The 14758-nt window shown below is 42.2% G+C and overlaps 1 protein-coding gene across 2 annotated transcripts in view; it reads right to left on the reverse strand.

The window, feature by feature from the left end:
• Positions 1–14758, reverse strand: part of DPYD (dihydropyrimidine dehydrogenase) — a 3662673-nt gene that overhangs the window by 1727432 nt on the left and 1920483 nt on the right. For both annotated transcript variants that reach the window (XR_013594885.1, XM_078644210.1), the window contains exon 9: positions 2811–2918. Coding sequence is in view for 1 of the 2 variants with exons in the window: in XM_078644210.1 (XP_078500336.1) it covers positions 2811–2918 (108 nt within the window). In the remaining variant the exon portion in view is untranslated. The remainder of the gene's footprint in view (positions 1–2810; positions 2919–14758) is intronic.

The raw sequence follows: 14758 nt of genomic DNA on the forward strand, positions 1-14758 counted from the left end.
TGATTCTCAAAAGGGAACCTTTGGGAATTGTGTCGACAGCCTTGAGAGGATTGAAAAGTGGTCTGCCCCATGAGCAATGTTTCCAAGGAGGATTTTCTTGTAGATTAGCTGCAGATAACACTTATTGGAGGCACGCTGCATTTAAAAAATACATTTTCCCGTTTTGGTAATGCAATTGTAGGGAGTAAGCTTGGCATTTGTAGCCAATCACAGTTGGATGCAAATTGTGACTGATTTAATTAAAAATTCATTATGCAGGTCATTTTGCAACTCCTTGTAAGTGGGCAAATTGCATTCCCATCCGGAAATCAGTCAGTGAGCAAAGTGCACATCCCCTATTCTGCAAATGGGAATAGTGCATCAGGCCCTCTTGTTTGTGAAGTATGCCTGGCCTGTGAAATGGATTATTGGCAAGATTTGAATATCAAGAGGAGGGACGGGGGCTTAGAAGGTCCAGCATACAGGCCCCAATCAACTATGCAAAAACAAAGGAGTATGCTGTGCCTATGGTGTGGGAGAGGTAGAAGAGAAAAGGGAAGAGGGAAGTGTTATCAACCAGGCACGGGAATAAGAGTGTGTACTAGAACTGGAATAGAAAAAATAAGGAGCAAGGGCCCTCACACACCTGAGGGGTATCATGCTTCATCATAGGGAAGCTCCTCATTGGGCCGGCGCTGCAAAGCCCAATTGGCCCCACGAGGGGGCTCTTTGTCGAAGTTCTCTTCTGGTTGCCATCGTGAAGCCAAGGGTGTTATGAGAGGGCTTATGTGTACTTCTACTCACTACATTACATTTCCATACTACCCATATGGTAAAATCTAATATAATTCTTCAAATATTTACTATTATGGACAAATATTTCACAACCCACTTGCAAAACTATCAATATTTGATATGGGCTAAGACATACATTTCATTAAAAGAAACGGGTTGCTAACAACAAGAAAAAAGTACTGAGCATGTTTGAATACAAAAAAAAAATACTTAATGTGTTCTGGTGTCTTAAACATACTAAAAGATATCAACACATGGACAGCACTAGTAATTGGCGTTGTACCAAAGTAGAAAAACTACGGAGCATATTATCAAGGAACGGCATTAAAATTATTGCAGCTTTAGCGGCATGAAACTTCCGCTAAAATGGCTATATTGGGCTTGATAATATGCCGTAGAGAATTCCAATAGAGGCCCATGTTAACACCAGAACATGGGCTTCTATTGGAATTCTCAAGGGCATAATATCAAGCCCAATATCGCCGCTTTAGCAGCAGTTTCCTGCCGCTACAGCGGCGATAATTTTAACACCGTTCCTTGATAATATGCCCCTACGTTTTATCCAACTCATATAAGGAAAATGTGTTAAGATAAAAGCGTATTAAAAGAAAGGACAGCTCTGACACTAAAGTAATCAAATAACGTGGGCCAAACTAGAGTTATGTATCAGTGTTTCCACCGTTGTATCATGAGCTGAATGTCTGCAGATGATCATTTCTTCTACTGTGTAATTTACTAAAACAGGTTAATCTGGAAGTAACAGTATAAGTTACAAAGTATCCCTGCGCATCTCACTCGAGTGACCTGGTAATTTCGAAACCAGCGCAAATTAGAATTTTGACCCGATCTGAAAATACGTGTGAGGAATTTACCACACATCCACAATTTTTACTTTGCAACAAAATCTGGATAAATTGTGACTAGGGAACAAGGGCATTAAGAACAAAAATCTGCCTTAATTGGGTGTGCAAGCTCAAAACGTAGGCAGTGCCTTAATTTGAGTAGGAAAACTAAGAACAGAGGGAAGGATTATTGTACCCAGTATTTACTAGATGAGAGGTATTACTGCACCAAATAGTCAGCCATTCAAAATTATGATCTTAATTTTGTAAATTGTCTGACATTCTTTCCTAGTAAAAATAATGGGGTGGACTCACGAAAAAGAGGACCTGGAGTCACGTCTAAGTGCAAAGCACAGTTGCTACTCAATCATATTCACCAATATTCCTATTAGTACTCTGGAAAAGCTGTGCAGGTACTCGTTAATGTGTACTATTGCGAAAGTCAAGTGTGTCCACCTGCTGAGAACTATGGGGCAGATGTACAACCATTTTTTGCAGTCGTAAACGGGAATTTGGCTGAAAGGGTCAGTCTTCAGTTTGGCAATACCTACAAATTTCCAATTGTGTCGGTGATCCCAAATGTCAACGGCAAAGAACAGCTTGGAATACCGACTTCTCACCTCAAGTGAGATTTACAACTGCAGATTTCTACCACTCATGACCGAGATAAATACACCCATAAAGTAATTTACACCTGCCAGGAATCCATTAATGGATTAATGGATTCCTAGCAGGTGTAAAATAGGTAAACTCAGTTGTAAAGGTACATTTAAAAAAAAATGTTTAGTTTTATATAGCACGAACTAGATCCGAGTCATCGGGTATCAGAGCGCTTTACATGAGCACCAGTTTTGTTACATACCGACACATTATTTATTTAGGCACAGGGAGATTAAGTGATTTGCCCAGAATCACAGGATGTTGAGCGTCATTGCCGAGACTCGAACCCGGTTCTCCACCTTAGAGGTCAACCGCTTAAGCCGTAAGGCTACATCCTTTCCAATTTATTCTGTCCTAATGTTTTCATCAGACTCGGTAAAGTGATACCTAGAAGTAATCCATGGTGATTGTCTACAAACCAGTATTCTGTGTGGTTCACTATTTGTTAACGCTTATACACAGAACAAAATCACAGCTTATTTACACAAACAGTGAACATTCTGATCGGGAAACACATGTTTTTCTTACCCATACCTTGTTTGCTTGCCTTTGCTACAAGAGGTAAAAAGTCTTTGGATGTGTAAAATCCTTGGTTCATTGACATCCCGTCGAATACCTTATCTATTTTCGGTTCTGGTAACCCTGGAAAAGAATGTTTCAACATATTGTTAATATAAGGAAATCATCTACGTACTAGACGAATGAGCAATAGCAAGAACATTGATGAAGCACATCCGTGCTATTTGCAAAAATACCGAAACTGAAGATGCCTTTATGTACAACAGCTCTTGAAAGCACGATGCAGCCTGTCACCCATGTGTCCCATGGGGATATCGTTCCACAACAGACAATGTAGTAACAAAATAACATGTCAAATGGTATAGTCATTCTGTGCAATGCCACATCTCGATATAAAATAGAATGCAGACTAATAGTAGAAAGTCTACTTTTTTCATACAGCATGGATTCATTGATTGAAAATAAAATTGTAAAAATTGGAGAGGCAAACAGAAAATAAATGTAAACTTAAAAGAAAAACCAAAAAGGAAACATTAATTAATGCTCAACTTTCCGTGAAATAACTGTGATTACAATTCTAAGCAATTTATAGAAATTTAGCTCAGCATGCAAGAAAAATGGTTGCAAGCATAAACTAATATGGAATTGCTATAAAAAAGTAGAGTTTGAGAAGAGTCCTTGTAATGTTTTCTCACACATTATGCCTTTTAGGGAGACTTTCTTTGTAGGGTTTCACATTTGCAGTCTAATGTTATGGTTAGATTGGTAATGTGGATGTTAAAGTTCATAAATGTTATCTAAAATGACAACATCATTGACAATTTTTAAGGTCCTGGAGGTAACTTCTCTTCATACAGTACACTGAATGCCTAATAACCCTGAAGAGGACTGGGGCAGGATCGGATGAAATATTCACTGACTGAATACATTCTGATACTTTTATCGGTATTCAGAAAACTGCAATTTTATAGGAATTTTATAACTGCGGAGAATCCACAGTCAGGGTGGGGAATTCTGTACATAAAAATATCACAAGCTTTAATGTGAATCAGGTTCTATATGCGGGCTTTGGAATATATTCACCATTTTCCCCAGGTATATTGCAGCAGGCCGGATTTTAAAATTTCACTCACGAAAATTGCACCCGGTACAGTCTACAGATTATTACAGTATCTCAGGCTACTGAAAATAAGTGAATGCACCATTTATATCCCACAAATGTTGTGTAACTTTCTCAACTTCAGGTACTTTTGAGGATTGTGGTATTCAGACTGCGGGTGGGGTTAGGAATTTCCCACAACCATTTTTATGATGAGGAGTTTTGCTAGGATATGTTTTTGTCATGAAATTTGAGGCAAACCCCTTTTTCTGTTAGAGTAATATCCCACCAAAACGAGAATTCCTAGAGTTTTTGCAACTGATTTTTTTTCCAATTTTTGTCTCTCCGTTTTTGTTAAACTTCGAAGTTTTCAAGATAAGTCAACGTTTAACAAAACAATTACTAAGTGGACATCAGCAAAGTTAGTGAACGTTTCCCACTTTGGTTACATCCTAGAAAAAGAGTATGTTATAAAAATAACGTATCATAATTGAAGAAGGTGTTAAAAGCAAGTATACATTTTGCTTACTTAAAATTTGATTATGTGAGGAGAAGGAGCCTAAGACACAAACTGAGGAGCAAATGACACATTTCCATCACTGTTCACATGTTGAAACTGTACACACATTTCCCAAATCACTATCTTGGTAGTTGACAACTTATTAAGCCTTTATTGAATTGCTTATGATGATGGAATTGATTTAAAATGCTTACGCAGATACAGAAAGACCATTATGCAGTCACAGCGACATGCATAGATTGATGGGGAAAGAATCAAAATCCACTTGTTAGGCCTCATTTTAAAAAACTTTACATACAATTGACAAGAGTGTCTGTATTTACTTGTTTTTAACAAATAGCACCTACCCCTTTTGGACATTTGTATTCAAGCCCTTACTATTGGTTAATCCAACTGTCCATGAAGCTATCTCTTTATATAGTGGACCAAAATGAAGTACACTGTGTAAAGAGTCAAGGCACACCCCGATTGGTTTACAGAGGTGCAAATGATAACCCAAACGCTCTCTTTTAGGGCGAGCAGATAGGCAAATTATAGGATAACGCTAAGCATTATTGCAAACATAAAGGCAGTAAGTGAGACACAGTCTCAATACAGAAATCCAACACCAATTTACAAAAACAACACAGATTTTGTATGAATTTACAAACTAAGAATTTAGAATCAGGTAAGTCCTTTCCGAAATATCAATTTACAGGCTTCAAAAGTTCACACTTAGGTCAATTTCTGGGTTTGCTATGTTAATCAATGGGATAAAAACATATACTGCATTCAGGCACTTATCAACTACTTATGGAAAACTTGTCCAGGACTTACGGTTGAGCAGAGGCAAGGTCCAAGCCAACACCAAAAGGTCACCTCTGGCAGCACAGGGACTTCCGGGTGCAGAGGTGTGTCAACATTGGGTGCCCCGTTAACTTCAATGGGGAATGTTTCAGTTGAAAAGAGGCTAAAAACTGGGAGTGGGGGATCAATTTGGGCAAACCCACAGGGGGGCTCAGTCCTTGAGATGCTTGGGAATGTAGAGACACCATTGGTCCACTTCTCCTCACTCAGGCTGTGGGGGTTGGGGCATTGGTACTATTAGGCATAGGGTTCACACGGCAGGAGACACTCACGGTTTAGGGGACCTGCAGAAAGAGGCTGCAGGAAGTGACTGGGAGTCCAGTCTAGCCAAACCCAATGGTGGGCTCAGCCTTTGCGGGTCTCATTACCCTATTGACACCATCGCCTCCATCAGACTCAGGCTGTGGGGTGAGGCTGCAGAGATACTTTGAAGTGTCGAGTGGCGGTGGTCGGAGGCTGGCTCTTTGTCATGGTTCTGCATAAACGGGACAAACAGGAAAGCTGGGCCACTCTCATTTTGGGTCTCACTGTCCCTGAATTTCCTTGATGTACAAGTTTGTCTTTCTCAGTGTTACAGCAATGTTATAATGCACTCGAGTATAAGGTCTGGCTGCATCACAGAACAACCCCGGAGAATAGATTCCGAAGTCTGCAGAGGGGCCCTGCTCATGCATGGGCACCCTCTCACACAAAACCCAGCTCCCTGCCGTCAGGATTGATACAGCCTGCCATAGGGGTGACTGAGAGGTTTATATGAGTAGTGATTTAAGGTAGATATAGGTAACTTATATCTAAGTAAGGTGTGCATGCACCACCTCACACAGGCTGCAGTAGCAGTCCTGTGGTGTCATTTTGGAAGGCTTCCCAGGAGTGGCATAATACATGCTGCAGCCCCTGGTAGGCCTCTGGGGTACCTATGCCTTTAGTACCTAGTGTACTCATAATGGTACCCCAGTAACCAAACTGGAGTTTACCTAAAGTACATGGAATCAATTTAGAGAGGAAGCAGCTAGTCTAGCGTCCTGGATAGCAGGGCCTCAGCCAGACAAAAGTCGAAAAACAGTGAAACATCAGCAAAAAGTGGGGGTAAACATAAGAAGCACATCCTAATCTCCTACATTCAATCTACATTAAAAATTATTTTTACGTGCCGTCCAAGCCATTCTTATATCTTTGGGGGCCTGAAAGAATCTGAGTTGTCACGCTTGTAGAAGTGAGATGATTAGTGGTTGAATAGGTAATGTCATTGGCAGATCTGGCAGGGCCAATGTGTGTTGCAGGATGTAGTGGCCTCCTGATGAGAGCACTAGCACTTATTGCTTTACAAATTAAGCACTGCAGTGGTGGTCCCTAAGGTGATGTGTGTGTAATGTGGGCTCAGCGTGGGAGGTTGAAGACTAATGTGGCTGGTGTCTTTTGGACGGTCTGCAATCTTCTTGTGAGCTGGTGGGTAATTCTTCCCTCATGGTGTTTCCATAGTATAGTCTGGTTGTAATGAGGGCTTGGATGATCGTTTTCCTGGTGTTGTATGATAGCTACTTGAAGGTTTTCTTCGAAAGACACACAATTGATGGACGGAATGCAGAACAAATCAAAATATTCACCCCCAGTCAACAGATCTGGCCTAGATCCGTCATTCTTTTGCTCACCTTACCACCCCAGTTTAGACCTGGCCACATGCAAATCAGTCTTGACCCTGTGCCTCATGCGAACAGCCCAGCCCGAACTGCCAAGCCTGGTCCTCCCTGGACCAGAAATAAGCATCCTAGGACCGGTTTCGGGGTTTCACCCCTCTTCAGCCAGGATAGCTTGATTCCAGTGGCACAGTGAGCCTGGGACCCACGTCTGGGCATACTGGGCGCACTTAGGGCGAGAAAGCAAAAGACACATAATTGACAGACAATTGAAACGGGTCCTAGGATGCTTGTTTCCGGTCCAGGGAGGACCTGGCTTGGCAGTTCGTGCTGGACGGCTCCCATGAGGTACAGGGTCAAGACTGATTTGCATATGGCCAGGTCTAAACTGAGGTGGCATGGTGAGCAAAAGAATGATGGATTTAACCCAGATCTCTTGACTGGGGGTGAATGTTTTGATTTGTTCTGCATTCCGTCCATCAATTGTGTGTCTTTTGCTGAAGATTTTCTTCAGCATCCTTAGTGTGTTGAAGCAAGCAGAGGCCACTGTGTTTACCTGGCAAAGCCCTTTTTTCAAAGGAAACCATGTAATCCTTGGTTGATTACTTTAACCTGTAGAAGTGATCAGCATTCTGGAGGCTGCTCTTAAAACAAATGTATTCCTATCAATAGCAGCCTCCGCTTTCCTGTCATCCAGTAAATAAAATACCTGTTTATATTTTTTTTTTTTTTAAAGAAAATGGGTTTGTGTAACATTCCTATCCTTAACATGCAAGGCTATTAAACGATGCAAAATGTTCATTTTTTTTACTCACAGTACGAAGCTCACATTTTTACTGTGCTAACGAAGAAAACCACCCTTTTATTCCAAAACGTTTGCACTTTGAGTGAATTCTGAGATACATGTGCACACTGCAAAGGGAGAAGTTGGCTAAGGCAGCAAAAGCTGCTAGGCAGGCCCTGCATACTAAGCAAGCAGTGTAAAGCGTTTGCAGCCAGTGCAGCCAGGAAACACGCTCTGGAGCACCAGGCTAATGGCGCGTGAACTACGGTACCAATGCTCAGGGCAGCTACGGCGCCGGAGGCATTAACAGCGGGTAGACTACCACTGTTCGAACAGCAACAGAGCTTTCACATCCTGAAGCGCGTCTACTCCGACAGCAGCCTTGTGGGACGGCGCTCGAAGACCTGCATGCAGAAAACTGCTTGCCAGCACAAAGCCGACCGCTGCTGTCTTCTTTGGCTCATTATTGCCCGCATGCTGACTGCACTGGCATGTTAGGCGGGATCCCAGTGAAGTGTGCCAGTCATGTCTCAGCGCTCTGCCGTGCCATCCCCGTGCCTGTCATCAGGCAGATGTGTGATGGCCAGCTGGTTGTACAAGTTAGCTAGTGCATCTGTTTCTCAGGCAACAACTGCTTGAATAAAATAAGAAAATGGGCATCCCATTAACCTCTGGAAATACTTGTCATCGACAGAGGGAACGTAAAGATAGTCAATGGATACTGATAACCCTTGCTCTTTTCAGCTGCATTTAAGTTGTTTTTTGGTACTGCTGCCTTTCATGCGAGTCCAATCTGAGTGTTGTTTGCTACAGGGCTGTACAGAGATTCACATGACGAAACAATATTTAATTCTTCACGTTTCAGTTTTTGATATTTCAGCTTAGTAACGTTAGAAACTATACGTGTTTCAATTTTCAGAGACATGTGAGCATGTGTCCTATGTTGTCCTGCAGAATGTTCCTCTGAGCATTTTGCCACTTTATCTGTAAAAAATATCATGGTGGGCTGTCTATTGTTATCCACATGGCATGCAGCACTTTTCATGTCTAATATGCATCATCATATGTTACATGTTTATATGCTTTATTGAACACAATTCACATTCATAAAACGCAAATTTTTCAGGTATCCACAGGCCATGGAACATATTTCACTCTTCCATGAGAAATATGGATTTCATCATCACAGTGACTGACGCCAAATCAATCCACAGAGCTTCATCATTTTCAGGGCTATTACACAAGCTGCATGGATAATGACATTATACAAATATTTATCTAAACTATGCAGAAAAACGCAAATTATGCTGTACATTCTCTGGCGGTATAATTTTCATATATTTGATACAGATTGTTTTGTGACAGCTGTGAAATATGCTAATTGGGTGGCAACTGCACTAAATCTATAATTTTGCAGTAAAGTCTTCCACCACAGAATCGCACAAATGTATTGACTCTCGAAATTGTCCATTGTTTTATAGAGCATTTATTGATAAATGTTCAACAAAATTAAAGCATTCTAATTTGAATTAATAACCCTTGTTATCTTCACTTTGAAGAAACTCGTTTTTCAAGCTGACTACTAGAAACAAATATTCAACATAAAAGTACATAATGAGCACCGAAGCACGTAGTCCAATAATGCCAGAGGTCAATGTGTGGCTGCAAATCCCCTTAAATAAATTTATGTATGTCTTGCTGTATTGGATTATTGTGCAATGTTACCCACCATGAGCCTTGGACTTGGCCCTCTCTGCTGGGTCACCCCCAAATGTTTGCCCACCCTTCCTATTTTCTGAATCCGTGTTTTTTTGCTTCTAGGACTGTGCACTTCACTACTGCTAACCGGTGCCACAGTGCTTTTGCTCACTCCTTAAACCATGGTCCAATTGGCCTACACCTGATGGGCACATTTAATTTACTTTTAAGTCCCTAGTAAAGTGTTACTACATGTACCCAGGGCCTCCAAACTAAATGCTACTAGTGGGCCTGCCGCACTTATTATGTCACCCACTTAAGTAGTCCTTTTAAACAGGCCTCGGGCCTGTAATTGCAGCCTGTGTGCAGTTTTAAACTGCCAATTCGACTTGGCGGGGCAACCCTTTTCCAGGCCCAAACTTCCCTTTTCACAACATATTAGGCACCCCTAAGGTAGGCCCAAAACCACCTTTAGGGCAGGGTGCGCTGCATTTAAAAAGTTGTAAATGTACGTTTAAGTTTTACATGACCTGGTAGAGAAAAACTGCTAAATTATGTTCACTACTGTGAAGCCTACCTCCCCCACAGGATACCATTGGATTATTTAGTTAAATTACTTAAGTGAACAGTAAGACGTCATGTTTGATTTCGAAATATTTGTAATTTAAAACAATCATTCGGATTTTAAATAACAATTCTGAAAATGCAACCTTTAAAAAAATTGCATTTTCTTGTTCTGATCATTTGGTGCCTGCAGCCTGTGTCCTGAGTCCCATGACGATGATTAAAGTGGCAGGTGGCCTTTGTGTATTTCTCCCAAAGAGTGAGAAAAGGGTGACTAGGTGCTTGCAGCATGGGCCTTCCAGCCAAAATGAGAGGGGCAGAGCTATTCCCTGCCCACTTATAGTTCAAAGGTGCTGCCTCATCCCACTCACAAAGAACTTCACACCAATCTTTTGTCACCTGAAATCCCTTGGAATTTCAGAACCATCTGTGGGGGTGGAAACTCCAAAAGTTTCTTCTACATCCAAGCATACACTAGGACCCTTAGACTCATTCTTCAGTCCACACCTGGACCTGCAGAGAACACTCAGAAGGCTTGCCCCACACTTCAGAGGACTGGCCTGTTTGTACTTCAAAAGACTTCCCTGCTACGTGATGCCTGCATTGAACCCTCAGAGGACTGTGCTGTTGCAGGAGAACTACCTCGCTGCTTCAACCCAGGACTACCAGTGCAGCTCCAAGGGTTAGTTGGCTGGCCTCCTGCTCAGAGCTATAGGACCACAACAAGCTCCGGCAACAAGAACCCTGAACCTGTCTCCTTCCAACACTCCAAGTGCTGCAAGCTTGCTCATGGACCCTTGGAAATAGTGCTAAAGGTGCTAAAGCACAATAATCAAAACTTAGGCCCAAAAGTTTCCTGAGACTGGGACCTACCTGCATGCCCCCCCCCTCCCCAAGGTGTATCGCTGGTCAGCCTGCATTAACAGAAGCTCTCGCTATGTTCTTCTCTGAAGTAGTAAATCCTGTTCATCATCTCCTCTTTAGAAGGGTGTCCACCATTGTTGTGTCCTCAGCAGCTACAGCCTGCAACTTTGTCTCGCAGGAAATTTTCTACCTCCATAAAAGAGATTAAGGGCCGCATTACGATGTTGGGCAGAAGGCCATCTGACAGCTCATCGGTTGCAGTCCGCCTGACAGCTGAGCCATAAGTCCGATACCGTATTAGGATACAGGCGGTCCGAATGATGCCTGCAGGGGGAATCCAGGCCACCTCCGACAGGCTCAAGGAGCAGAGGGCAGATCATAATCCCCAAAATGGAGACAGTGCCTGCTCAGGTACCACCATGGGGATTATGACGCATGTTTCTGACAGCCTTACCATGGCGATTCAACAGCGATGTAAAGGCTGTCTGAAACAGTTAGGGGGCCCCTAGCATGGCCCCATCACTCCGCACCCTTTGCTACGAAGCCTGGGGGGCACCTTGGTGCCCCCCAAACATCCATGCATTGTGTGGCAGTCACATGGATGTTTAAAAAGTGTAATTTTCCTATTGCACTTTGTGCTGCATCACAAGTCACAATAGGAAATATAGACTTTCCAACGACCCTGAAGGCGATTGCATCCTAATTACGGAAGCGGGACCGCCGACTCTTTGATGGGCAGTCCCATTTCGGACACGAGAACCAAACATGACATTTCTAACTGTTCACTTAATGAATTTAATACAATAACCCAATGTTATCCTAAGAGAGTGGTAGGCCAGTCGGATGCTCATCCAAACGGCATCGTAATGAGGCCCTCAATCAAGTGTAGAAATTGTCATCGAAACTTCAAACAGTGGCTCACCCATCATGACGCCTCATCCTTGTACACAGCCTGCCTTTCTCAGCTGAACTTTACTTTCTCAGACAATTTTTCTTTAACCCTTTAACCGCGGTGGGAATTCCGCCGCGATGCGGGTGAAATAAAAGGTGGGCGTGGTTCGGACGGCCCCCGGCCGTCCTCCGCACACGCCCACCGTAACGTTGGACGGGCCCCGGCTGTCCGACGCATCCAAGGGGTTAAAATATTCAGAGGTGAGTGGAGACCAAGCCCAATCCACCACAGGTATCTGAACCGTGCTCCATTGCATTGGCCATAACGTTCAACTTTGATCCAGTTTTGCGCCCTTAGATGTCTACTGTCAGGGCTTTGATCTTTTAGGCACTTGTGTTTACTAAAAACTTAAAAAAATCATAACTCTGGTTCTACAGATTGTATTTTTGTTGTTTTGGTGTCAAATACTTTAATACAAACACTTTAATTTGTTGTGGCATTTTTCTTGTGTTGTGTTTCCACATTATTATTGTGTAAGTGCTGCATGAATGCCTTACACATTGCCTCTAAGTTAAATCTAATTGCTTTTGTACAAAGTGAACAGAGGGTTAAGAAAGGCTTAATGTATTGACTTTGGTGGTTCACCATGACATGGACTGTGGTTTTCTACTTGGGAATGGTTGTTACCTCCTCAAACAGAAGCCCACTTCCTAACAATGAATGACATAATGCAAATAGTATGTGAACCGAGAAGGGTGCTACCAGAATGTTGTTATGAGAATATAATCTGACAGAGCCTATAGATAATTAACACAATTATAAACCCATTAGAGATAATAATGGAAAAGATGTACATTATGGGACGATTTTTTGAATACAATGTGTTAATTATGTTCCACTATGGTATTTTTTCCATATGATATTCTGACATACAACCATGCAGACAATTCCTTCTGTTCAGTTAGAGAGCTCACTAATGGCAAGGTAGAGCTGAGGACAGCATGCTCAGCATATGATTGCACAGCTTTTGCTTAACTTATTAAAAATTATAATACACCTGCTCAAACCTACATTCATGCATGGACTGTCTGTTATTGTAACAGGAACCCTATTCCAGCACAAAAAGCCCAATAGATATCTTGGGATCCCACTTGGGGAGCAGGTCATAGTATAAAGATAAGCTCTGGTTGCTCTTAGAAATTTCCTAGAGGTGATCGGTATTTGAAAATTCACTGCTTTAGCAGATCAGATGGGTTGCTTATGACAACACAACCTGAAGAATGCCTCTCACATACTATGTACCCTTACTTAACACATGTAAGAAACACATCTCTGCTTGCATTTTCAGGGGATTAAAACATTCAAGGTGGCATTCCAAATCTGCAGGCGGCAATAAGATGTGTAAGAAATTGATCACAATTGTTATGCCAGTATAGGAGAGCTTGTTCAGCTCTAGTATTTCAAATTATTTTTTTATACATAAGACATTCTTATGTACATAAAAGTAATTATTCGTGTGATGTTTATTATACCAGTAAACATACAAAGTTAGGGTCTCAAATGTCTTTGATGCCACAGTACAATAGTCAAACAGGTGAAACTATTAATTATTCATGACACAAAGTATACTCTTAGAGCACAGGTAGGACTGTCTATCCTATAACAATATGATTGTACAACAAAGAGGGAGTAAAGAGTATCATAATAACATAAATATATGAGTGATAAACTACTACCTGATGTATATTATAAGGATATTACAAGTCACAGAGGAGTTCCATAAACATATAGAGGAACAAGTCTGAAGGCCGAGTTTCTTTATAACGTTATGGAACTCCAAGGTGAGGTGCAATATCCTTATCATGTATGTCAGGGGTTACTTTACCCCATATATTAACTGCTCACATCACCTTTCTCACATACCACTAAAAACCTTGGTGCATATCTTCTTCATATGAAAGAGCAAGCATGTTTGCAAACATGAAGAATAAAAATAAAACTCTAGTGCAAAATTACCCACATCAAAAATCTGTTAGATATTGTTAGAAATGGGGGTCTCTAATTGGCCATGGTTTGCACCTTTGTCCATGTAGGGACCCTTTCTTCTAGTCAGGGTAAGGGGCATACCTTTCTAAAATATCCCCTGCTCATCCCCTTGGTAGCTTGGCACAAGCAGTCAGGCTGATCTCAGAGGCAATGTGTAAAGCATTTGCACATAAAACACAGTAAAACAGTAAAAATATTACAAAAGGACAACACACCAGCAATAGAAAATTATCCAATATTTTATCTGTGTAAAAAAAGACCACCATACAGTTCTTAGAAATATCAATGAGCAAATATAGACCTAAAATACAGTTCCTTGAAGTTGATAGCTCTGTGCGAGACTGTCATTGAGCAGTGAACAACAAATCAAAATAATTCTGTTTGACCTTGCAGTGAGCTCTGAAGTGCTGGTGTCGACAGGGCCCTCTAAATCACATGCATTGCAGATCAAACTCCTTGAGGTTGAAGACAGGAATGCTGACATCAGTGGGCATCATGGATGCAATGTGAAGTGCAGCGTGTGGTGCCCTCATTTCACAGTCTAGGCAGCGGCTCGGTAACGGTCATCCAGCAGCGTTGGTGAGACCAGGGCTGCAGTGCTACGTGGTGTGGTGCTCGTCGCGGTTGCGGACAGGGCACAGTACAAAAAGTGGCGTTATCGTTGCTGAAGCACTGTTGTCGGCTGATAAACTGGAGTCAATGTTGCCAGCATCAGTAGGTCAAGGCTGAGGTGTGGGATGGGTTGGTGAGTTGTGTAACTTACAAGTGGTGCTCTCACATTAGGGTGCAAGCGGCGGCATCAATGCGAGCATGGAGCTGCATCATCAGGGATACCAGGGCGGCAGTGTCAAGTGAGGCAGTGCAAATACGGTGCCCACAGGTCGCGGTAAAAGCAAAAGATCGGTGTCTGCATCAGGTGGCGTCGGTGAGACCAGGCATGCAGTGCAAAGTGCAGCTGTGCCCTCTGCAGTGCCTTCAGGACACAGAGCCGGCAGTGGTGTCGGGTAGCTTTTTCT

The sequence above is a fragment of the Lissotriton helveticus genome, chromosome 1_1 (genome assembly GCF_964261635.1).
Source record: "Lissotriton helveticus chromosome 1_1, aLisHel1.1, whole genome shotgun sequence".
Classification (NCBI taxonomy): Eukaryota; Metazoa; Chordata; class Amphibia; order Caudata; family Salamandridae; genus Lissotriton; species Lissotriton helveticus.